Raw genomic sequence first — 25,778 nt, forward strand, 5'->3', positions numbered from 1 at the left:
CCGGTGCCCAGATGATTTGTATTCCCCTGACTCGGTCTCCGTGGAAACCAACCTGGAGGATTTTCTGCGCCTTTGGCGAGATGCGTCCTTTAGCGTATTTTAATATGGCGGTCTTGGAATCACTTATTATTATATTTGGAAGACGTTGTCATTGCTAGTGCAATGGCCGAGAAAAACGAATTCTCATTTTACATGTATTTAGATTGGAGCACCCGAGCTAAAGCTTCCTCTTAAGGACACGCTTCACGGACCTGTGTGGAACTTCGCCATAAGCTTTACGCATTCTTTTGCCGCTCCTTGTTGGTGCGCAGGCGCAATATAAAGCGCGCATCTTCTTGGTCTTAGTTTCTCTTTAGATCGTCAGCTCCCACAGCAAATAACAGTTTTTCTCAACAAAGCTCACAAGTTTAAGGCCTTCTGGCTATCGTGAAGGATTTTGTTCGGGAATTTCAGGCTATAGTAGAGCTGGCCTCAGTTCCACCATGTACTTTGTGATATGTGCTTGGCCTGCACGCGGCGCTGGTACGTTCGTTCTCACCGTGATGTTACTGCGTACATGACTCCCGTTATCTGCGAACTGAGCTGCCAACGCGCAACCCTGCGTCCAAACGGAGTACCCTTGGGCACTGTGCTCATGCGTCCGCCAATGAGAGAATTGCACGGACTTATTAACCACTTTTTCGTCATCGGGCACTTGTTTGTGTCTTTCGTTCGTTATCCCTGTCTTGCACTGTCCGCGGTTCCTCTCCTCTTTTGCTCGCTGCTAGCGGTAATTACACGAGATGCCTGACTGGGCTTTTCGCAACCTCGGCGTGGCATCCTACCAGAAAGTGATGGTGCACGCCAGGACGCTCGTCTCGGGTCTGAAGTGTGCCTGCGGCAAGCTTTTTGGGTTTGAACGCAGGGCGTGCGTTTTCGGCGCAACCTTGCACACACTGTCCGTGTTGTGTGCATGCGAGCCGTTTGCGAAATGCGGCCAGTACAGTTCCATCTCGCTGATGAACTGTGATGAACGCTCTGTGCACTTTGGCCGGCACGACGTAGGATTTCGCTCTGTCATTTCATCGCTCATCTCTTTCCTTTTTAGCGCGAAAGCGTGTTTTTCGCTCGCCTGTTTCTGATCAAGGGCGGCGAAATTGCACCATTTGCGTGCGTTGTGCGTTATTTCTCCTGTCTGCATGTGCTCGCGCTGCATTTCGTTTTGTTTCATCTTGTGTCAGTTGTGTGCATTTCTTCGTGCTGTCCTTTGATATAGCGAAGTGCTCATAGATTCTGACTGCTGCGAGCACTTTGCAGGGGCCCTTCATGTACACATACTCGAGCGCGCGTATATCTATAGCGTGCGCAAAGTTATACGTACTGCGAATTTCGTAACCTTCCAAGAAAGAAGAGAAATAAAAAACGGGGAACGATAAAAACTGCAGCTCGTCAGCTGAACTTTTATTTTCATACCGTTGCTGTAGCGATTGGGGGCCTTCCATGCACATTGGGATACAAACATCTATAGCTGCAGCACGTGATCCTGCGTGCCCATCCCCAAGAAGAAAATAAAGAAAACGCGCGGTTAAGCGAGACTTAGCCCGGCTGGCTACCCTACCCAAAGATGAAGGGCATAAAAAAGTGAAAAGGTGGACAACGGACACAAGTTTAACGGGTCGCATCCGCGCTCGATTGCTCACCACTGTGTCACAGGCGGTTACGGCGGCAAGGCTGTGACTTCGTGTGCCATCGAGATCGCGGTCCCGAGGTCTTGTTCTCTGAGACGGGCCTTCCGTCTAAGTGGCTCAAGCGAAGGAAGAGCCCCCAGAGGAAGGACAGACGCATTTGGCTTATTTTTGTTTTATGGTCGTGCTTCATACTTTACGGCTGTGCGATGATCATAAGCGATATCATTGCCGTATTAGGACGTTATGGCAATAAGTATGCTCTTACTGTGCGCAAAAGTCGTTGCTACTACATAACCCCTTGCTGGCGCAAACTGTATAGAACACGTAAAGTGCATGCGACAATTCCCAGTCCGGCTTTCTTCGGCCAGTTCTTTCCTTTCTAAGGTATCGCAGCGTTGTTCGCGCAGCAGTCTCTCGCCATAAAGCAGCGGCTACGCGTGGTAATGGCTGAGCCTTTCGCAAGAAACCGTCGGCTTGGGCTTGAATTATTGCACGGCCCCCATTGTCGGCCCCAGTGCGGTAATTTTCCACCTCGCGGGATGCGTTTCCGCAAATGCGAGCTACAAAAGTCGGTCCTCGCATTCGGACCTTCGGTCAGTGCTTATTCTCTCTGTGCGTTGTTTTATTTTTTTTTTTATTATTGTAATTATTTGTTTTATTCTCTGCGTACGAGTTATCGCGCGACATTAGCGAGGGCAAATTTCTTGTGGATGTTAAGCGGCTGCGGAGCCGCAGCTAAAGAAAAAAATGGAGCGCGGAAAGACCGTTCGTGTCCTTTCGACGAAATGCGAAAAAAGGGCTGTTCCCTTCTGTGCTGTAATGCGTTTATCGCTCTCGTCTCAGGAAGTGAAAGTAAAAAAGGAGCTATGAAATGAGCTCGTGGAAGAAGCTGTAAGGCACGGTTGGACTTCTCTTCGTTTATCAACCACAGAGGTTCTCGCTAAAAGCGTATAACACACTTGATTGCTGCCGTTTAGTTAAATTGCTTGCAATAACAGCGAGTATACGGAAGGGAGACATATGCGTAAAAGCGGCTTTACCTCAGCATTCCGTGATTGTAGTGTGAGCGTCATTTCCTTGCTAAGCTTCGGTGTCGTGTAAAACTCCGCAGCGCAAACATGCCCGTCTCCAAAAGGTGTTGCGGTATTCTTTCTTTATGATAGGTTTAGTGGCGGACTTCTTGCCTTTATGATTTTGTTTGCTCTGTGTGTACACAGAGGCTATGCTATCCCCCGGGCGGCCAATGTCGAAGTGCTTTCTCCTGTCCCATATAGCACCCGAGACCGCAGCGTGCATAGCGCGCTGTTCGATGGGCCGCAGGAAGTGCAGTTAGTTTTCCTCGTCTTTCTGTATGCATGCGTCGTGCCTGTGCGTGTTCTGTGTGTCGCTCGGCGTACGGCCTGTCGGGTATGGCGTGCCCGCGAGTCATCGTTTCCACGCATGGATTCCACTAAACGGGTCCAGTAGTGCCGTGCATGTCTCGTGCTTCGTGCATTTTTACGCGCATGCCGGCCGCTTGCAGTGCGCACGTTTTATCCCGATGAAAGCCGTGTCCATAGCGTGCCATGGGAACGAAAAGGCTTCGGAGGGGGTGACCGTTTGCTGATTGTTTCCCCTCACATATTTCTCTTCGTGTTTGCTTTTGTCGTTCTTTTATATATATAATCGCATGTTTGTCGCCCAGACGTGCAATTCCATCTTTTTTTCTCCGCCGTTGGTACGACAGTAACTGGCGTATATATTTTCTTTCGTTTAGGTTTGTTCCTTCCACGGCGCTCTAATTGGCAGTGCCGACAGCCAGCTTTGCCATTAGCGCGTCGTCGTCCGTGAAGCCAGTTATCTCACGCCCTGAAATTGCATTCTACGGCGGCAGCCGGCTCCCGTTGTTACCCGAGCCGCCGTACTTTTTCTGTCTCGTACAGAGGTGTTCCATTACCGCGGCGCGGTGCTAACGGCACGCTGAGTGAATCCGCGAAATACGCAGACACTGCAGTGGCCGGCTGTCAAGTCAGTGCGTAGGCACGTAACGCTCGATCGTCGGCGCTGGTCGCATTGCACCTATACAGCGCATGGGACGTTGTTGTTCTGCCCAAACCTGCTCCGGTCGTTCGGGTAGATGGAGGCCCTTCATTGGGGATCCCTGATCGGAACGACCAAACTTCGCACTGTGTTCTGTTCCGTGTTGTAAGGGGAGCGAAAACAGAAACGGTCTCCTTTAGTGGACAGTGGTTCCATCAACGGAAGCTACGGTTTGGTCCCCACAGAGTACAGTCAACACTTTCGAACGAATCAATATAGGAAGAAACAAAGGCTCTAATATAACTCAGCGCACACCACACAATGCGCGAATTCGTGTACATTACGCACTGTGTGTCCTCTAATATAATTGCGCACACCGCAAACACTGCGTAGAGTATTTCGTCTCCCTGTCATTTATCCTGTTTCACTGCGTGCAGAAATTCCTTAGGGGAAGGCGCCCGCTAAATGCCCAAGGCATCCTTACGGATAACTAACTATATAAATCGTAGTAGAGGTCTGCCGCTGGGCTGATTCATGCTGCTCATCTAATGCGCCGGTGAACACGCGGACATGTGAATTAAGTATGATGGCGTAGATGGAGCGGACGAACAAATTACCGGAGGCGCTTTCTCATATATGTATGACCCTTTTCCTAATGCGTGTCTCTTGACTTTTTTTCCGATGTCGTCGAGGGAAGTGCGGTCAGTCGTTTAGATGGGGGAAGTTTAAAACGCAGTACCGGACCCGCCAGATCGCAACTCCCTGTGATTAGTTGAAGAAACGTCAGATTATGTATATGACAAGGGTACACAACGTCGTTTGCAAACATAATTCATAGCTGCCTACCCTTCTATGAAAAGCGAAATGTATATGAAATAAAAAATGGCGGAAAAGCAGCATCCGCTCGCGCACATTTTCATTCTTTTTTTTTTCTCCCTTACATCCTGCTTCGACCAATATATGTCTCCCTCACGTGACTTATATGAAAACACCTAATGGTAGCATGGATCTCGGGAAGTAGACTTTTGATCGCAATACAGTTACTTACGTCAAGCTGCGCTGGCCATGATTCGCCGTTTTATAGCATTGCTTATTACCACTACGCACACCCTCTCCCCCTTTCTCCCCGCGATCCGGATCCTAACTCCATCCCCTTCCGTGTCAATCTCTAACCCTACTCGGCGCATGCAGAAATTTATCTCCACAAGACGCAAGCGCTCTTATCAAACCGTGTCTCATCTTCCTCCCCTTTCTATACGAAGAAAATTGTGCCTATAGTAGGCTAGCGGGGTTCTGAGGTGGCTCTTACAATGTTAAACGAAGTTTCTGGCAATTACATTGACACTTTGTATTATCGTTTTTTTTTTTTTTTTTAAGGAATGCCCTCTTGTTATCTCTGTCGCTCTGCGCGAACTTACGTTGATTAAGTAAAAATAAAATTTTTATTAAATACTGTAAGTAAGCATTTTCCCGTCCATATATATCTCCCCGTGGACGCATCCTTTTCATGGCGTGGAAGCGGAAAGCCCGTGTGAGATATGCCAGTAACTTTCTTTTTCGCAACTCGTTTGGCATTGCACATTGCATTAAAGGCACTGGAATTGCTCCACGTGGGCTCGTTGCGCCATTACCGGAAGGGGCGAGGCTGGGGGAAAGAGGGATATTCCATTTGTTTGGACAACGCCACTAATTACGATCACTCAAATTGCGAAACACTGGCGGGTTCTTTCGCCGCCTGCATGATAACGAGTACCACAGTGGGCGATTGGATGAGTGGCACGCAATGCTGCACGAAGTGCGTTCACGGTGCAAAGAGATAGACGCGTCTAAATAGGACTTTTCCTTCGTAGCAACAGGAGCAATATTTTAACAAAAATGTAAGAAAGGCGAGCTGTATAGCAATAATATTACTGGGTAATAATTACCCAGCTCGTTCCCCTTAGCACTCTACTACTACTTTCTGGGGTTTTACGTGCCAAAACCAGTTCTGATTATGAGGCACGCCGTAGTATAGGGCTCCGGATTAATTTTGACCACCTGGGGTTCTTTAACGTGCACTACAACGCAAGCACACGGGCGTTTTTGCATTTCGCCTCCATCGAAATGCGGCCGCCGCGGCCGGGATTCGATCCCGCAACCTCGTGCTCAGCAGCGCAACGCCTTAGCTGACTGAGCCACCCCGGCGGGTAGCACTCTACCGATTAATCTCCTTCGTATTAATCTCCTTCATATTCTGCTCTTTAAAAACTCTGCCTAATTTCGGCAAACTTTTATCAAGTTTTACGAATGTTTTATCACGTTTTACGAAGAATGAATCCTGTTCACTAAAAGGTTAGCTCGTTGGTCTTCGACCAAACAGTTGAAAATCTTCTGATTGTGAAAACACACCAGAGAGACACATGCTTCGAGCAAGCTAATTTGGGCAAATTCCTAGAGCAGGCGAAATCGCCAAAATAAACTCACGGAAAAAGTCACTGTGATCTAAAAAAATGTTTAAAAAACGAGAACAGTAAGTTGCTTGTCAGTTGCTGCTGTTTCATGTTTGCTGCGTGTTTACTGCATCCAAACGTAAATCATCTTGAATAAAGTGCGTATGTGTCCCACAAACGAAGCGTGCTCAAGACGAAATTTAAAAAAGAAAAATGCACGTTCTCACGTAACGGTGCTTTTTTTTTATGGTTTTTAGAAGGATAATTTACTAATACAGGGCAAACAATTTTTTTTTCTTTCTTTTGTATCCCTTTAAATTAGTCGCGCATCAATGATCGAAAATGAACAAAATCAGTTTTAACGTTTCAATGCGAGAAGTTGCACTGCGGGCGTTTTTCACGTCGCCGCAAATCAAACCACTCCGTCGAGGTTGCAGGTGGCGACCGTTCTTCACGTGTAAGCTTATCTCCCGGCTCATTTACTAAACGCAACCGCGTGAGGTTTTGCTTTCAGCGGCGGGCCTTCGGTGTTGCAGCCCGCCGACGTGGGCTGGGTGTGCGAGCGCGCTGTAGCCGGAGTCCCAACAACAAAGCGTGGCGCCGGTTGCGAAAGGAAGCGGGAGGCGGGACGAGGGAGCGCGGCCGGCCCATGCTGCGCATGAATTCGTTCGCCGCGCCATCGCGTGCGCGCTCTATTGTTATTCCGACTGCGCTGCATCGCCATCGTGCGCGGCGTTGTATTTCGTATTTTTTCCTACTCTCCGTTCACCGCTGGCGCGCTGTGCCGCGCGGGTAGAAAACCGCCTGGCACCTGCGTCCAGGTTGCGAATTTTGCGCTCCATCGACTTTGAATGCGCTCGGCGGGTCGCTGTTAACGCACTCCGTCCACTTTCATTATCGTGCTGCTTCGTGGCGTAGCTTGCATTTTCCGGAAGCCCGTGTCTACGTCTGTTGTTTATCTCGCTGATTGCATCTCACGAAGGGAGCATGCGCTAGGGATGATGTGAGAGATACCGCCGGAGAGCTCCTGTTTCTCCTCTCTTTTTTCGTTTCCACGCAATTCGAGCCACATGTGAGCCTCACCGCTTTGAGAAATAATAAGTGGCTGGGCTAGATCATTCTATTTCCCCGGTTTCTTTCTTTATCTTTTTTTTTTTTTTTTCATGCATTGAGTTGCACTTTCTGGTCCCTGGCAAGAGGGTCGCCCTTCTTGTTGATAACTATTAACCTATTCGTTCTCTTCCGCACGAGACTAGCGAAGCAGATATATCTTGTAAAGACGCTTCCCGCTCTTATCAGGCAGCAGTACGTCATATAAAACGTCTTATTGGATGTCCCGGTATTCTAGTTTCTGGGCAGAACCGCGTGATGCGCACCGTAGGGTTGGCGGTCACTGACAAAGTCAAAAGTTAACTGATGCTTCGTAACCTTTAACACAGACTGTAGGTTCTCAAAATGGTGCGTTCTATAATCGCTACCGCTTCTTGTGGCCGTTGTCTATGGCGGAAGCCGGGACTTTCAATGTCTTCGCACGACGCTTAATTCTGGCTCAATTTTCTTTTTTTTTTTTTTATATTTTCGCAGTTGATTTCGAAGCTCTAAACGCGAAATTGCATTTTCTTTCTTTCTGTCGAGCTCCTCTAACTGCATACCTATCGTGTTGTTTTAGTCACTCTACACTCGTGAAAAGCGACTTGCGTAAACTACAGGCGGCGCCATCGAAGCACCAGAAGAAAGATGAATGAGGCATGTTAGTAGACATATATTAGTAATATGCAAGTGCTCTTACAAGAATATCCTTGCTAGTTAGCGCAGATTGTGCTATCACTAAACCACAGGTAAAATGGGAAGACCAAGGTTTTCTTTCTGAAGAGCGCTATAGTCAGTGTCTGTCGCTCTTAGCTCGACTGCCGAGCGCGTCAGCGTTGAATTACGTTCCTCTTTCTAGTACCCTGCGTTATTCGTTTTCTCATTTATTCGAGACAGACCGTCTACAATTGTTTTGCTCACCATCCGTATTCCTCTGATCGGTGCGCTCATCTATCATGAACGAGCTCCTATTGAGACCCGTCCTTTGATCTTAACTCTCGTGCGGCTACCGCGATGGAGTGCCAACAAGAGACCAACGCTCCGAGAGCCCTCTCATCGACGACGGTAACAGCTTAGCCCGGCTCTTTTTTTTTTTCCCCGCACTCACGTATAAGCGGCAAAGGAAACGGGACGAAAATGGGGACGTGCGGAATAAGTTCCTCCGCCTACTGCGGCGTGCCGATCCGTCCCGCACCTCCCACGTACCGCCCCGCTCCCTATACGTGCTCCATTCGCCCCCACCTTCATTCCGTTTGCTTTTTCTCTGCATGTTATTAGAAGATTCGCGTTTCCGCATCGCTGTTAGAAGTTTCAGCTCGAATATACATTTTTAAGGAAGCACCGTCCGGAGGGAGGCTCTAACCTCCTTGTCTTTCCTTTTATCTCTCTCTCTCATGCTCACCCGCCTTCTGACTTGTCTCCGCGCTTAGAATACCATTCCCTGTGCCCGTATGCGTTCGGTGCGCGGCGCGTGCGGGGACGTACTGCAAATCAGCGCCTTTTTCTTTGTTTTGTTTTTGCTCGCGCATCATCGACGCAGCCTGCCGTATACGCTTCGGTTCCAAGTTCTCGGCTTTCCCGCCTCTTCGTCAGCCCGCTCTTTGACGTTGTTGCTTTTCCTGTCGCTGTAGTGATTTCTCGCTTTCCGCGCTGCTTTTACCGAACTTTAAGCTTTACTGTTGCTCCGAAGTCGTCGTCGCCGCATTTCCAGAAGCACAGGAGAACGGCAGCCAAGAATAACACCAACAACTCCAACAAAGTATACTAGGGATGGAGAAAAAATATGGAACTACATTTCAGCGCGCTTTCGCGCGACGCCCTTCTCTCTTCGAGATGCGCTATGAATTTTTAAGAGGTGCCTTCTCGAAATGTATTCGCGTGCGCTGCCTCGGCATTCCGACAGGTTCGCTTATCAGAGGCGCCGCTCTCTGGGCTCCAAGATGAGCCGGATGCCCATATAGTCGCAAATCCGGTCGTAATACCGGTTGCGCGCCTCATTCCAGGCTGAGTACGGAGAAAACGTGCTCGGAAAGCTTCCTTTGCGACTGTGTGCGTGACACCGTTCGTTTTCTCTCCCACTCTCTTCATCCGGTGACAGGACATTAATACTCTGCGTTCATGTCTGCGCTGACACTCTGCATGTCCTTCGTTTGAAACTAAATCATTCGCTTTTCAGAAACTTATGTGCGGAGCGAGTCAAGCGCTTGTTTTGCTGTTTCAAGCGGAAGTATTTCGTGCGCGAGTTCGAGAGGCCACATTTAGTCGCTACTGAGAAGTGCTGAGTATGGTGGTGCGCAGGCTCCGCTGCCAGTTCATGTAAACCAGAAACGGCGTTTCACGACGCGATATCTCGGGGTGTGGGCAAAGATGACGAAGCCGTGGGCTTTCTTGTCTCGCTTAAACGTGTAATGACTCCAAGAAGGATAACAGTAAAGCAAGTTTATATTATTATCCTGTGGCCTTGTATGCTTATGAGGCAGCGGATCCGTGGAGTTGTAGCGTGTACAATTTGTAGCTCGAAGGTGCTATTTTGTGCCAACAGAATGTGAACACTTTTCAAAAATGCATTTAATTTCTTGCGTATGATCCACGCACTCGTGCCACGTGAGCATGCTGTTTCGCCTTAAGACGGCTGATTACAGAATTTCTGGGCTTTCTTTTGTTTTTTCGCAGTTAAAGCGTCGCTTCCTACTCTTAAAAATCCACGAGAGTCAAACACTCCTTTCTTAGAGAAAAACAGTAACGATGTAGCAGTGGCAGCGCTTTCTGAAAAGGCAAATAACCATGTCTCTTATCGAGTAAGTTTTCACAGAAGGCAGCCGTTATTTATGCTATAGGGGCTCCTCTGTGGTATGGTTTCACTTTGCTGTTGTTTGAGTGTCATAAATAGTAAGCTAGATGTAGAATAAAACACGTTTGGATTCTGCAAGCTAGCCTTTACAACAGCTTCGAGAATTCGAATGAGGAACCAAGTTAGGCTGGTGCGTCTTGCAGGTCTCTTTCTTTCTTTTTTCTTTTTTTTTTCTTTCTTTTTAACTATCTGGTTCGATTCACCTAAGCTAATTTGTGTAAGTCGCCGCAGTGGTTATATTCTGCGGTGAAATTGCGGCTTGTGTCAAATATACTGTTTCTCACTCGCGCCGACAATTAGTGGTGGAGACATTTCATGCATCCTAGACGGCAAGTTTGCCCCTTTTCTTACAGCTTAAGAGTCTTCGCGTGCGGAGAAATGGACCGTTCATTACGCCCTCCAGTGAAGCGACTGCGTTTGAAATAGCGCTACCGTTGGTCGCTCCTTTTTCCCGAGCGGAGCTGGGCTCCTTGGCCGAATTTTGCACCGACTAATGCGGATGCGCGATCGGCCCCACTTCCTTCGTTTCGGGCGCCGTGCGCCCATTGATCGGCGGCGGGTCCTCTCTCTGATTGCGGCTTCCGGTGGTGTCGGGGCGGGGTGGGTGGGGGCTGCGCGGCCGCTCATTTGGCTGCGGTGCCACTGCCGGCGGTCACGTGAGCTCACTGGTGGGTACTCTACGCGCGCTGCATCGCGTTCGATTATCTCGAAACGAAAACTGCTGGAATAAGAGGAAAGGGCGCGGGGATGACGTTGCAGTCCCTGCGCCGTGGGCTGTGAGGCTTTATTTCTAGGTGCTTTTTCTTGGCTTGTCGTCTCGCTCATTTGAATAACGTCGAAAGTAGAAGTTTAGACCGAGAAAAGTTAACGCATACTGAACACTACGGTTGCGACTTTCGACATATGCCTCAGAGTCTTTGCGATATTCATCCGGTGCAAATTTTAACACGCCTGTTGTGAAAGCGGGGTTATTATTATATTTTTGTTACACGTGCATTGTCTTTTCGCCAAAACTATGTTTAAACATTTTAGTGCCTCATTTTACATCTGAACTAGCGCCGAAACACAAGTGGAAGTTTTACGTTAGGACGTTACAGAGGCATTAAGAAGAACATCTGACGGCGGAGTTTTAAAATAATACCGCTATGATAGTTGGAGCTTTTTACGTCCACAATAAAGCGCAGTGGAAGCGTCTGGTGATAGCGAGGCAAGCAGCTTCTCACCGGGACGCAGGCAGCCACGCACTTCTGCATCAATCTCAGTGGTGCGCTCCAAACCGACGCGATCCAACCCTGTACCACGTCGCGAATCCCTGAAATGGCGCGAGCTCTTTTACGGCCTGCAATAAAGCTACGGCTTTTAAAGTTGGTGAAATTTATTACAAGTTTTGAAATAACTGTATTTTTCCTCTCGTTCTCTCCCCCCAGGGAGAGAGAAAACGTGTGGCACGGGGTCTTTCTAAACCCAACGTTCTCTCTCTCTTTCTCTCTCTTCCATGCTTACCTTAACCGCAATATTTTCACGTGTCACCGATGAGTGAAAGTGTTGTGAGCTGTCTCTCGGTGACAGTTTCCGTCGAAAAGAAATGATACTACTATTACTCTAGAAATGTACGCGCACAGTTTATTCATTCGTCCTCGCTCAAGCAGTTAGCGTGTTAGCATCACTCTGCTTAAGCGTGACACTGTGGAGAGTTAGGTTGTTTGTAATTATGTGCTATTTATTGGTTCCATATGCATTCACCATCAGCGTAAGCCAGTCGCCTACTTTCAAAAGTTCGTACTTTTTATTTCTTTTCTTTCTTTACACAGATTGTTGTCCTCTGTAAAATTGTGTTCACACAGTTCCTTGCCGGAGAGCTATACTTTCGGTAGTTGGCTTCTCCCTACACATCGTTGTCGGGGTCAGAGCACGCTTTACAGGACATGGCACGCATCTGGTTTTTCTTAAATGGCTCATGAAGCGGAAAATCCGGAGGCGTGGCCGGAGATGCTACAAGAAATCACGTGGTCACAGAGACAGGCCGCGCCGGTGGCCGGTCTATATATATATATATATATATATATATATATATATATATATATATATATATATATATATATACAGGGTGTTTCAGCGAACACTTTCAAAATTTATGTAAGGTTGCCTGTGGTAGATATCCCAATTTTAGTTATTGAGCTGGTCTACACGAAGAGGCGGACACTATTTGCACAAAAAATTGAAATGCATAATCGACTAATCAACAAAAATTCACTAATTAAGTTTTTAACTAATTACCTGATGACCCATATTGCAATTAACAAATTGTAGCCATGGAGTACGCAAGGCGGATCCACTTGGAATGAATTCTGAGGATGACACCAGTTTCGAGATATTAATTCCCGAACTTTGCGGAAAAATGCATTGGCGTTCCAGTTAATTTTGTGCTTGAATGCTTAAAACGACACTTTGGTAAGAAACTAACTGGAACATCAATGCATTTGTCCTCAAAGTTCGGGAATCAATATCTCGAAACTGGTGTCATCCCGAGAATTCGTACCAAGTGAATCCGCCTTGCCAACTCCACAGCTACAATTTGTAAATTGCAATATGGTTCATCAGGCAATTAGTTTAAAACTTAATTAGTGAATTTATGTTAATTATTCGATTATGCATTTCAATTTCATGTGCAAGTAATGTGCGCCTCTTCGAGTAGACCAGCTCATGAACTAGAATTGTGCTATCTGCCAAAGGCAACCTTTAAGAATTTTTGAAAGTGTTCGCTGAAACACCCTGTATATATATATATATATATATATATATATATATATATATATATATATATATATATATATCGCTGCCAGTCGCTGTGGTGTTTCGGTGAGTTCTGTTGTGCATTCCGATGGCCCACTCCCAAAATTAGATTAAGGTGGGTTAAAGTGAATTAATGTGGATTGAAGGTGATTAAGGTGAATTAAGATTAAAGTGGATTACGGTGGATTAAAGTGGATTGTGGTGAGTTAAAGCTGAATAAGGTGGTTTAAGGTTGGTACAAATTAGAGCAAGGTCGATTAAGATGGATTAAAGTAGAATTTTAATTTAAGGTTAAACTTAGACAAGTCATTATGCTTTCGCATTCAAATCACGCAAGGATACTTAAGTGACTGTCAATTTTTGAGCTCGCATTACCAGCCATTTTATCGTCCTTTATGTACTGTTTTTTTATAGCTCTCAGTTGCGCTTTAGCAATCCTTGGACTCCTGTGCATTTATGATGTTCACGGGTTTAAAAGCGCTCCCGATAAGCTCATAATTGCTGCTTCAATCGATACGTGCACGTAAGCGCTGCTCACGCATGCCGGGTTATGGCGTATGCTGTGCGCTCCTAGATTTTCTTTCTTTCTGTGTCTGTGTTATGCTCCTGCCTGCTTATGTTATGTTATGTAAACAGGAGAAGGCAGGAGTGTTATGCTCCTGCAAAACTGGAGCATAACACTACTGTCTTGCTTTTTTTTTTTTTTTTCTGTCGCCTGCCTCTAACCTAGCAGAAAGCAAATGAGGCAGTAAAGAGGAATGCGGCCGCTTGCATTTTTTTCTTCTTTTTTTATATTGCTCTGTGAACTTGTACATGTTCGCCCACAAATGAAACCCTTTAAAGACAAATATTATTTACGTGTCACTAATTTGACTGCACCGTTCTCTTCGTGTGCGTTCTGTGTAAGACCCACTTTGTAGGCTGTGGTGAGATTAAATTTTAATATACGCATTCGTGCACAGTTCCGCGTTAGCTGGCCATTTTAAACTTGGCCTCAAAGCTGAATTAATCTGAAAGAGCGTAAGTTTGGGCGAGTTGGTATTCCATGTCTTATACTTTTTAGCGCACGAAAAGGGACGAGACACAGATGTACGACGCGGACACAGCGCTAGGACACAGTACGACGCGGACACAGCGCTAGGACACAGCGCTAGCGTGTGTCCGCGTCGTACATCTGTGCCTCGTCCCTTTTCGTGTGCTAAAAAGTATAAGACATGAATTAGTCTGAATTAGTACGTGTTGTGGCTTGGTTTCATTGAAGGACAATGTCTGACCTTTTCGCGCCTTTTTCGGGGGTTGGATGAGTTTTTCGTTCGTTAATGGGCTTGCTAGCCTTCTAGCTAAATATTTCTTCATGCACAAGGAGATTTCTTGTCCTAAAAGCTGATAGTGCAGGGCAATATGGTAAAGATTCGTACTAGCGCCTTTCTTGGTTTCTGACAAGGAATTGATAGTTTCACTGACAGGAAGCTTCTAGACTAGGTCCAGTCTTATATTGACTGCTATCTTTGTAGAGCGGGTGACGTCTCAAAACACATCGTCAAGCTTTTTCTCGCCGCATCTTTACGTTATCTTGTATTAGTTCCGCGTTTAAACAAAAGCTGTCTTTGTATTCAGCAGCTGTTACTGCTTCCTTCTTTTATTTTATTTCTTCCTCTTATACACTGCGTTCAAATCTACAGCACATTAATATCGAAATACTGCCGATTTTACTTTCCCGGCTTTGTATTCAACTCTCTACAGGAAAGCTATTACAGTGTAGAGAGTAATAGCTTTCCCGTCCAAAGGCCAAATAGCGAAAATGGGCCTCAGCCAAAATTTCATGTTCTGTAAAGATATTCTGTTAAGTAAAGCGATTGCGCTCGGGTTCCGCGAAAAGTGCAAGTAAGGGCAGAATGGACATGTAACTCCTTTAAGCTTATTTAGTACCTTTACTATTTTGTTTGATGTTCTTAGTTGAATTTGGTTTATTGTCTTTAATACTCTCTCCAATTATTTTCTATGCGTGCATGTGCGTGTGTGTGTGCGTGTGCGTGCGTGCGTGCGTGCGTGCGTGCGTGCGGGTGAGGGGGGGGGGGGGGGGGCAGCAATTTCCTTCTTGGCACTGTGCCTAAACATTACGTGCGGCGATTCTCGATTCGCCTTCCGTTTTTGTCGTTTTGCGTTGTTCCGACTGGCGTGCATTCGACCGACTGTTCTTAAACTGCAGTAGGAAACTTCCTTCTCCAGACGTACAAAGACGACGAATGGCTGGCGTGCTCCCTGTGTGTCTTAGCCGTGTTTCTTTTAGTCTTACTTCTTCAACGGCATTTATTTTTCTCGGTTGAGTGAGTCGCAGAATCGTACTGCGTCGCTAATAACGTCCCGGTTCGAAACGCTCGGGGAAAAAAAAGGAAGGAGGGAAAAGGAGGACGAACAGTTCTGAAACATGCAGGAAAATTGAGGCAGTGTGTCTTCGCGCTCATTTTCCCTTGAACTGTCTCTGCGTTCTCAGCGTTCTTAGTCATTAGTCCTTTCGTTTTTAATACCGTTCTTACGAAGACGCTCATTTACTATCCCCCAAGCATAAGTGGTTGTTGTTGCAAACAGATATTGCATAAGTGCACTCATTTGTTGCGCTTGACAGACCACAAAATGACACAGTCACTCGCTTCACAGTGTTGATCCTGCATGTCGGCTTTTTCGCATTAGTCCTGTCTAGATGTTTCGTGGAGAATCATGAGGCTCGTGATGTCTAATGTGATAGGCATTCATTGTATGTTTTCGAGTATGCATTCTCATTTCTTACGCTGCCGCCGAGATCTGTGATTTCCCTTGTGCGCACTTACTACTCACATTCGCAGCCGTGTGCAAAACATAAATCTCCTTTTCCACATTTTCTCGTTTCTCGAACGGCGCTTCTGTTACAACTCACAGCGCTATATTTGATTTTTACTAAGTGATTGTTTAAAACAGAACGACTACAGTTTGCAGTAGTACTGTCCTCGAAATAAACGAGGAAGCACAAGACAAGTGAGCGTGAGTGCTAATCGGCAGCTGTGTTAGTTTTGCATACGGCATGCCTTCACTTGTTAAACCGTAGCGCCGATCGGCAGCTGTCGTTATTAAGATAGTCAAGATAGTGGCGCGGTGTAATATTAGTCATACCCAACGCTCTGAATATTAAGTGCTCCCAGTAAAGTAGATGAATGTTTGTTTAAGCATTAAAGGTACGACTAAATAATCGTAATCGCCTGAGTAACAAGCTCCTCATTTATTCATTAATCTCACCTAGCTCACCGTTAACGCAGCAATGAGCTGAATCTTTTTATGCTTCAGGATATTACTCTTAAATTTTACTTTCCTTTCCTTCCACGTTTCTAGGGCGTCTTCTTGCTTCGAACATTCACAAATTGTGCTGCGTAGAGCGGTTAATGTTGTTTCTCTTTTCTCATTTATTTAAATTGATTTTTCGGGAGGAGTGCGCGGCGGCGCGTTTTTCTTTAACTTCTTTCTTAGGATGCACTGAGGCAAACATTTCCTACAACTTTGCGTATTTGCTGCGTGGCCTCCCCCTGCGCCTACACAATCTTTGGGAGCTCGGTTTGCGCTTCCTACCTTGGTTTAGTCTCGCACAGTGAGGAAATTTATTGAGAGGAAGCGAAAACAGTGCATAATGTGTTGGTCGTTCGTCTGAGCTCAGCTTTCTGCATCAGCGTCAACTGAAAGCACAGCTAACTTCACCCTCGCGTGCCTCTTTTTTTTTTTTTTTTTTTTTCCTAAGTGATCATCATCTCCTACTAACGATACGAAGTTGATTCTCTCACGATTTTCGCTTACCCAGCCGCTTCCTCCTCTTCACCTCATTGTCGGCGCGCAAGGGGCGCCATTACGTTCCGCGGCAGCCCAGATTACACTGTCGCAATGACGACGACGGGAGCGAGGGGGTTGAAACAGGGAGCCGTAAAGGAGCTGACAGAGAGGCATGGTCTTGGCGAGGGGACGAGGCTAATCACCGATTATGGGCTGCGACGACGAATCTCCGGCACCTCCCGCTTCTCGTGCCGCTGCTGCTGCTCTTGCGAGCGCCGGCAATCCAGGGCTCCCCTCTGACAACGCCTCCTCCTCCTCCTCCTACGTCGTCCTTACGAGGCGGCGGCCGCACCATCGGTGACCGGTAGAGGCCCGGATGCCTGCCTTGCAACCTCGGCGGCAATCTCGGAGGCTGGCTGGCGGTCTGCCCGCTCCGAAGATGAGATCGGCCCTCAAGTGGGGGCAGATGGCTGCTCTCTCCCACCGTTGTCCCTCCACTGTTCTGCTGCTCAGACAGCGAGGGCAGAGATAAAGCGAATAAATAAAAGAGGGAAGGAGCGTCGGGAGGAAGGATCACAACCGGAGCCCGCAGAGGGATCATCGCACCGCCATATATACTACTATATATACCCCGTTCGTTCCCGCGGCTTTACGTGGCCGAATCAGCGGCGAAGGACCCTGTTGATCGTCGCTTCTCCAGAGTTAAACGCTTTCGTTGCAGTTCGTTTCTTTCTCGTGTACTTCCCATATTTCTTTTCTCGTTTTCGTTTTTTTCTGCTGCGGGGAGCGTGGTCGTTAATTTTCAGCTACTCTTTTCTTGTCGTTGAGCTTTCCATTCCTTTTTTTTTTTTTTTCGTGCACGTCGTTTCTTGAAGCGTCAGGGAGCTTTAATATAACGTTAGCAGTAAGCGAAATGGGCCTTAGCGTGGTATGCTGTTTTCACTGCGCACGCATCGCGTGAAAGCTGCGCTGGCACTTATAAAGTGTGGTGTTATGCTTCTATCTTCGTCAGTTTCACGCTACATGCGCTCATTCTATTAGTGTTCAGAGCAGGCGCTTCTTTTAAGTGCTTATTTACCGTGAATATTCGCGTATGAAACATCTCCACAGTTTAGGCTAAATGGGATGCGAGCACGCATGATTTTGTGTAAACAGATTAAATGATGACTGGCGTTTAGAGGGTCCTTGAAAGCGGGGAAATGAGGATATGATCTGATTGCACCTGCAGCCCGATACAATTTTCCTTCTTGACAGAACAGGTAAACTCATTGACCTGTTTGGTTTACTTCAGATAGCTTTATAAGATCGCTTCACGCCAGTGCGTAGGTAGGATGCGTCCTTGCGCGCTAAGTCAGGTTTATGTTTGCTAAGTAATTTTTAGGGCACCTATACTTTCTCGCGTCTTGTCTTGCGTTTCGTTGCTCAGCAGCGGCAATTTCTTCGAAACAATTGATGTTCCTCTTGCTTCGTTATAGGCGCGAACAAGTTGTTCCGAAATGAATGATTGAAGGACGGAGAACGCAGTTGTCCCCCTGGAAGGTATGCAGCATAGAGTCGGTCCTTTTCGTCTTCGTCCTTACTTTTAAACTGTTAAGATAACAGACGCAACCATTATGAATGTCCCTGCAGAGGCTTGGTTTAAAACCATCTTTCTCAATAACTTGAGGCCACGTGGGCAACTATCGATAAAATAGCGCGCGTTTCAACGACGGCTCGCTGGAATCGAGAACTGACATGATGATTTGTGGATGAATGTTGCGGTGACAATGTCTGTTTCCAAACTGTGTAACCGCGTGTTTGTAGATTATACTCGACACCTTTCTACTGCCGTGTTCTTTTTACTGGAGTTTTTGTTGATAGTTTCGACGACTGATCGAAATTTCAGCTCTCCACTGTGTTTTGGCCCTGCTGTGTAGACTTGAAACTCAACCGACCTGAATGTTTCACATTTGCATCCTCTCAAACAAAAGTTTCTGTGCGGTTTGCTATCTCCACCGGAGTTTGGTACAGGATTCCAGGAGTTGTAAGCCCTGAACCAACGTTTCTGGCGCAATCGCCAGAAACGTTGGCTTTTCGCCAAAGCGGTCGAGTTTTTATTGCCGGACGCTTGAGTCGCTGTTTTTTTAGTCTTGCATGTGGTGAAAGCAAAGTTCGGCTGTGTGTTGCAATACTCCATCATCGATTTCTGTTTGCTTTGGGCCGTTTTTGACTGCGATCTCTGTACTTCTGACCCATGTTTTCTCTCTCCAACTTGGAACGACAGTGGACAATGAGCTTGTGTAAAAGTGGCACTCAGGAGTCTACGAGGCCGGTACTGCAGGCCGTTGACGCAAGCCCACGGGCCGCTAGCCTTTTTTTTTTTTTAGAAGAAGAAGAAGAAGAAGAAGAAGAAGAAGAACCGATACACACAAGGCACCTGTGTGGTTCTCTGTTGTTCCTCTACGTCCTTGTGATATTTGCGCCACAAGAAAAAAACTGCAAAGTGTTAGACCAACAAGCCAAAATTTTCACACAGCTAGCCATTGCCGCAATCTGCGTGCCGGCGGCGTAAGACGCAGGTCGCTTCAAGACGTGACGCTAGGACTCTGTTTACGGTAGCTGCATCCCTGCACTTCTTATTACGGCGCACGAGAAATCCCTGAAGGGCCGTGTGTGCAGAATGCTCTCCGTGGACCTTGACGCAACCGCGCGTGCAAGGGGACAGCAACGCTAACGCGCTTGCGCAACTCTTGGCGATAGTCGGACCCGCGTGGTAAATTATAGAGGCCCGCGTTATCTTCCTCTCGGCCGCTGGACAACTTCCTGACCATGGATTTTTAGAGAGAGCCTTTTATGTAGTCGTTCTGTTCTCGGTTTCCCTTTCTTTTGGTCCGTTCTTGGTTAGACTTGTCTTGCTTTGCTAACGCGATTACGGATTCCACTAACTCGTCCCTTTCCTTTCAGTTTCCCCTTATTCGCTTTATGTGGCCGAGTTGGTTTATGCCCTGTTCGTCCTATCATCCTCTCTTTTACACCGTCTTTTCATTGCTGTCGGTGCTACGCTTTTACCGCTGGCGGCGTCGTTTGCTTGTTTCATCTCGCGGGGCATATGACCTGGTATCTGCCGTATCTGTTTGTGTATCTGAAATTCTCCCTCGATCTTCCTATATATATATATATATGTCACTTGAGCAGGCACTTATGTAATATAGACTTGCGTGGCCCCACAATCGGCTTTGCTTGGGCCAAATCGCTTTTTACCGTATCGGAGCGCATTGGTAGGCAAGCTGTGTTCGAGACACAGTAACTCTTCGAGGTCCGGATACATTTGTTTCGTGGACTGTCGAGTGCGATATGAAACGTGCCGTCTATTACTTTTTTTTTATTATTATTAGTGGTACATTAGAGTGTTTTAGTTGCGTTAAACTGTAAGCACACTGTGTAACCTAACCTGTCGTCTTTCTCTTTTTTTTCTCATTTGTCTCAGCAGAGTGGAGGCGCCCTTAGGTCAAGCAATCGTGATGGACCCAAGAGCTTATGGCCTCGCAGTGGAGGGTGAGTACGCTCGGCTTTCGTGACAACTGGCCGTTTCATCCGACGCAGTGCACTGTGGCACACGGGCAGTCTCAGTGGTCTGCGATAGGCATCGCCGCTGGGCTCACGGCAGGCAGTTTTCCGCCCAACAACCGTATATAGCCAGTGTCTGCACTGGCTTTTATGTAGTGGTCCCAGTCAATTCTGCCGCCGTGCGCTCGGGGCGGTCTTTCGTCGGCACGAACCGTAATGTGCGGGGAGGAGACACTGCTGTCATGCCTTCCGGTGACGCCAGTACGAATCGATGCCTGCGGTATTGCTTTTATTCGCTGCAACTGCTTTGGGGTGCAGCGCATCTTAAATGCAAAGTGCTCGGCGATTGAAACGTGATACCCGGACAGTATGGCGGCCGGTGACTTTTGCGCCGACGGCGAACGCTGGGTGACCGCTGAGGGAATCCAATTGCGTAACGATGCATCAAAAGAACTCCCGTTTTCATGTCACACAAATGTGCGTCAGCTCAATGTCCTCAGCGTCCAACCTTGGCGCAAGAAAGCGCCAGCATCCATGCTGTCTGAGTATCGCGTTTTAATTGCTGAGCACTGTGCATGCCTGCTTTCACATCGAATAATATCGAGTGAAAGCAGTAATATCGAGTAATATCGAGTAATAACATTATCGAATCGAATACCACATATTCATTTCTGATCTAAAATAAAGAGACTTCGTGGAGTCAATTTTAGTAAAACCTAAAATACAATATATCTGTTATACTTGATACGTGTTATCCAAAATCAGAAAAGATCAGGGGCGGATCCAGGTTTTTTCTGAGGGGGGGGTCAGCTTCTGTCGATTATGATGATGATGATGATGATGATGATAGTAGCCTTTATCATTTACCGAAATTCACCGTTTCTGCTCACGATAAACCCGCGTTTTATACGGCTAGAGCAGCACCTGTAACCTACAAGGCTTGAGAGGGCAAATCACTTTTTTTTTCTTCTTTTTTTGTATTTATTGCCAAGAAGTTCGCGCTGTTTTTATTCCCCGGCCGCCACTGTCATCATGAAAACGAGTGTTACCTCGCGCCATCTAGCCCGCCGTGGTGGCTCAGTCAGTTCAGGCATTGCGCTGCTGAGCACGAGATCGCGCGATCGCATCCTGGCCGCGGCGGCCGCATTTCTATGTAGGCGAAATGCAAAAACGCCCGTGTGCTTGCGTTGTAGTGCGCGTTAAAGAACCCCAGGTGGTCAAAATTAATCCGGGGCCCTCCACTACGGCGTGTCTCATAATCAGAACTGGTTTTGGCACGTAAAACCCCAGAAAGAGGAAGAAGACCTGTAGCGAAGCCAGGTACGGTTTCTCCGTGCTTATAGGAAAAGGACGTTACCCAATACAGCCATGTGCTTGGCGGCTGTGCCTGATCATGCAGGTTGTTCAAAACTAAGCTTTATGGTTTTCTTAAAATTAGGCACTGGGAGGCACGCGAAGATCACCTGTGCAAATAAGTTATGTGGCCAGGGGGGCACAAAGTGAGATGATAATTATCGCTGTGAGCAGCCCAATTAACTAAAATTGAACAATTATTTTTGTCGACTGCAGTAAGTGGGTATGTTTGTATTGTGACACGTTGACCAATGCGATGCCTTTATTTCCGAGCAGTCGCCCGAGTCAGAGACGAAGCACCGCACGAGACAAAAGATGATGATGAGTCGTATGTACAGATGACGACGACGATTTGCACAAATAGCGCTCACACAAGATGATGAGTCGTTTGTGGAGATGACGACGACGATATGCGCAAAATGCGCTCACACTAACTTCCCCCCTTCAGGAAAGCGGTCAGCAAGACCGCAAACTAGAAAGGGTAGGTACGGCGAATGTAGGGTTTCAGGCGAGATACGTGAACGATTTCCGTAGTGCGGCGGCGGCGGTCAGTAGCTGAGCTGACAGGAGTGACGCTGTAGTTAACGGCCGAAGTTCGTTGCAAAACGGTGTACGGGCCGAGATATCTGTGGAGAAATTTTTCACAGAGCCCCGGTGCGCGAACAGGTCTCCACAAAAGAACTTCGTCGCCTGGGCGGAACGAAGCAACGCGACGCGTCGCATCATAGCGAATTTTCCTTTTGTCCTGAATGGTATAGCGGTGTTGGCGCGGGCAAGTTCACGGCACCGGGAGAGGCGAGCGGCAAATTCCTCAGGAAGAGACGCGGATGGAGCAGCAGGTGCTGAAAGGAGTGTAGTGTCCAAGACGAAAGACGGCGCACGACCGTACACCAGGAAGAAGGGACTGTAATTGGTGTACGTTGGACGGCAGTATTATACGCAAACGTCACAAAAGGTAGGATGGTGTTCCAGTTGGTGTGATCGGGTCGAACATACATTGACATCATGTCAGACAAAGTTCGATGAAAACGCTCCGTAAGACCATTTGTTTGCGGATGGTACGATGATGTGGTCTTATGGATGGTGTCCGAGGCCTGAAGGACTTCACGGAGGACATGCGATAGGAACGTCTTGCCACGGTCACTCAGGAGGACACGAGGTGCGCCGTGGCGCAAAACGATTCCGTGCACGAAAAACTCGGCGACTTCGGAGGCAGTACCAGAGCGAAGAGCCGCTGTCTCAGCGTAGCGCGTTAGATGATCCACTGCGGTAACGATCCAGCGGTGACCAGCGGGCGTGAGTGGGAGGGGTCTATACAAGTCTATGCCCACAATTTCGAAGGGGGTGTACGGGCATGGTAGAGGCTGCAGAGGACCGGCTGGAAGGGATGTCGAGCGTTTTCTGTGTTGGCATGATGCGCAGGAGCCAACGTATTTGTCGACTGAGGTGGAAAGGCCCGGCCAGAAACAACGCGTTTTGATGCGGTCGTAGGTCTTATGAAAGCCCAAGTGGCCAGCCGTCGCGTCGTCGCGAAATGCTTCCAATACTTGGAGTCGAAGTGAGCGAGGTATTACTGGCACCCACCGGTTACCGGAAGGATGGTAGATTGATCGAAATAACGCTCCACCTTGAAGCTTAAAACGCGAAAGTTGTCGTCTTAAGCGACTGTTGGGGGGTCGTGCCAAGCCAGTAAGTCGGTCGATCAGCGTACGGCAGTATGGGTCAGTACGTTGGAGTGAGACGAGGTCAGTAGACGGGAGAAAGTCAACTGAGGCAACTGACTGTCCCGGGCTACTGGGCGTGCGCTGAGACGTGTGGCTAGATGGTGACGTGCATACCGAAGGTAAAGCATGGGCGTTTGGGGACAGCGGGCAGCGCGACAAAGCGTCGGCATCTTGATGTTGTTTGCCGGACTTATACGTGACAGTGAAGTCATATTCCTGTAAGCGCAGTACCCAACGGCCGAGGCGTCCAGACAAGTTTTTCAGGGACGACAACCAACAGAGAGCATGATGGTCGGTCACAACTGTGAAATGGCGGCCGTAGAGATAGGGACGAAATTTTTGTATTGACCACACGATGGCGAGGCATTCCTGTTCTGTAATCGTGTAGTTGCGCTCAGCAGGAGAAAGAGCACGACTTGCATAAGCCACGACTTGCTCTTCGGACTTCTGATTCCGCTGCAGCAGGACAGCGCCAATTCCATGCCCACTGGCATCAGTGTGTAGAATAGTCGGGGCCGTTGCATCGAAATGACGGAGCACGGGCCCTGACGTGAGAACTCGTTTGAGGGTCTGGAAGGCGGCTTCACAGTCGTTCGACCACACAAAGGACGCGCTCGAAGTCAGAAGTTTGTGTAGAGGAGCGGCGATGGTGGCGAAGTCACGGACAAAGCGGCGGAAGTAGGACGCCAGTCCTAGAAAGCTGCGGAGTTCTTTAAGAGCGGTTGGTGGCGGAAATTGCAGTACTGCAGCGATTTTATCGGGATCAGGCTGGATGCCATGCTTACTGACGACGTGGCCCAATACTTTAATGCTTCGGCTTGCAAAGCGACACTTTTTAGTATTGAGTTGGAGACCAGCTTTTGCTAGACACGCGAGAACTTGGTCTAGACGTTGTAGGTGCTGGGAGAAACTCGACGAAAAGATGACAATGTCGTCCAAGTAACAAAGGCAGGTCTTCCATTTTAAGCCACGGAGTACTGTATCTATCATACGTTCAAACGTAGCTGGTGCATTGCACAATCCAAAAGGCATCACGTTAAATTCAAAAAGGCCATCAGGTGTAGCAAACGCAGTCTTTTCTTTATCTGGCTCATGCATGGGAATCTGCCAATATCCGGAGCGCAAGTCGAGGCTCGAGAAATACTCGGCACCTTGTAAGGTATCCAAAGCATCGTCAATACGAGGCATTGGATAAACATCCTTACGGGTAATTTTGTTGAGCGCCCTATAATCGATGCAAAAGCGCACAGAACCATCCTTTTTTTTTAACAAGCACAACAGGAGAAGACCAAGGGCTTGCTGAAGGCCTTATAATGTTGCGTGTCAGCATGTCGTTCATTTGTTCTTCTATAACTTTTCGCTCCGAAGGTGACACACGGTACGGGCGACGGCGAATGATGCGAGAGCCGTCTGTTTCAATTCGATGAGTAGTTACAGTGGTCTGACCCAGGCCTCGCGAAGAAACGTCAAAACAAGCTTCATGCTTCATTAAAATGGTGAGGAGTGCATTGGTCTGGGCCGGATTGAGATCTGCACTCAAGGTGGCCTTAATAGCACCAGTGTGGCCTTCTGCGGGCGTACAATACGCGGAAGATGTGGCAGGCGAAACACTGACGACACATACCGGCGCAGCCGTACTACTCTCCGTGGCGGTCGTCGCGCCCGGTTTGTTTCTACTGCGGTATTCGCGGCCACATTTCTCGCTACTGCCGTCGGCGTCAGCAGGATGAACGACGGGGCTATGCTACCTTTGAGCGAGACAGCGCACCTAGGTTGGATTACTACGTTCCCGGGCGTCACCCAGGTGACAGGCGCGGCTACGCCAACTTTGAGCGAGACAGGACACCTGGACCAGATTCCTCCGTTCCCGGACCGTACACAACCTCCTCTGGTCGCTCTCCTTCACCTACCCAGCACCTCCACCACTTGTGAGACGTTGACCGATGCGATGCCTTTATTTCCGAGCAGTCGCCCGAGTCAGAGACGAAGCACCGCACGAGACAAAAGATGATGATGTGTCGTATGTACAGATGACGACGACGATATGCACAAATAGCGCTCACACAAGATGATGAGTCGTTTGTACAGATGACGACGACGATATGCGCAAAATGCGCTCACAGTATTGAAAACCTAGAGGCTGTCGTGTTTCTACACAGTATCAGTCGGAAGAATTATTCTAGCGTGTTCGTGCTCCGAGATATCCGACTCCAAATTTCAATTGCACTGCGCAGAGTTATCGACTCGACGCGAGAGCGGTTTATGCTTTGCGTTGCTGTGGAAGGGAGGCATTTTGGACATTTTTAGGGCATTGACATCTTGATGGGTGAAGTGTTGTCATGAGATTTGTGCATGACAACACCAAAGTTAAAGCGGCAGTATGAAATATTCGTTAGCATAGCTAAAAAGGTTTCTGCTGTTGATGGTGCAGTTGTTGCTTTTGATTTCAATAAAGCTTACAATACTTGTAAATCAGCAGTCACTTTATTTGCGTAGCCCAAACAAGGACATGCCC

At 47.8% G+C, this 25,778-nt stretch overlaps 1 protein-coding gene across 8 annotated transcripts in view; it reads left to right on the plus strand.

Annotated features, from left to right (window-relative positions):
• The window catches only part of LOC119443015 (protein unc-13 homolog B-like), a 353,237-nt gene that overhangs the window by 228,241 nt on the left and 99,218 nt on the right, over positions 1-25,778 (plus strand). For 2 of the 8 annotated variants that reach the window (XM_049662517.1, XM_049662515.1), the window contains one exon: positions 20,107-20,174. The exons of 5 other annotated variants lie outside the window; for them this stretch is intronic. In XM_049662517.1, the coding sequence (XP_049518474.1) occupies positions 20,107-20,174 (68 nt within the window). The remainder of the gene's footprint in view (positions 1-20,106; positions 20,175-25,778) is intronic. One more of the 8 variants, XM_049662519.1, reaches the window with a different exon arrangement.

This window comes from Dermacentor silvarum, chromosome 2 (assembly GCF_013339745.2).
Source record: "Dermacentor silvarum isolate Dsil-2018 chromosome 2, BIME_Dsil_1.4, whole genome shotgun sequence".
Lineage (NCBI taxonomy): Eukaryota > Metazoa > Arthropoda > Arachnida > Ixodida > Ixodidae > Dermacentor > Dermacentor silvarum.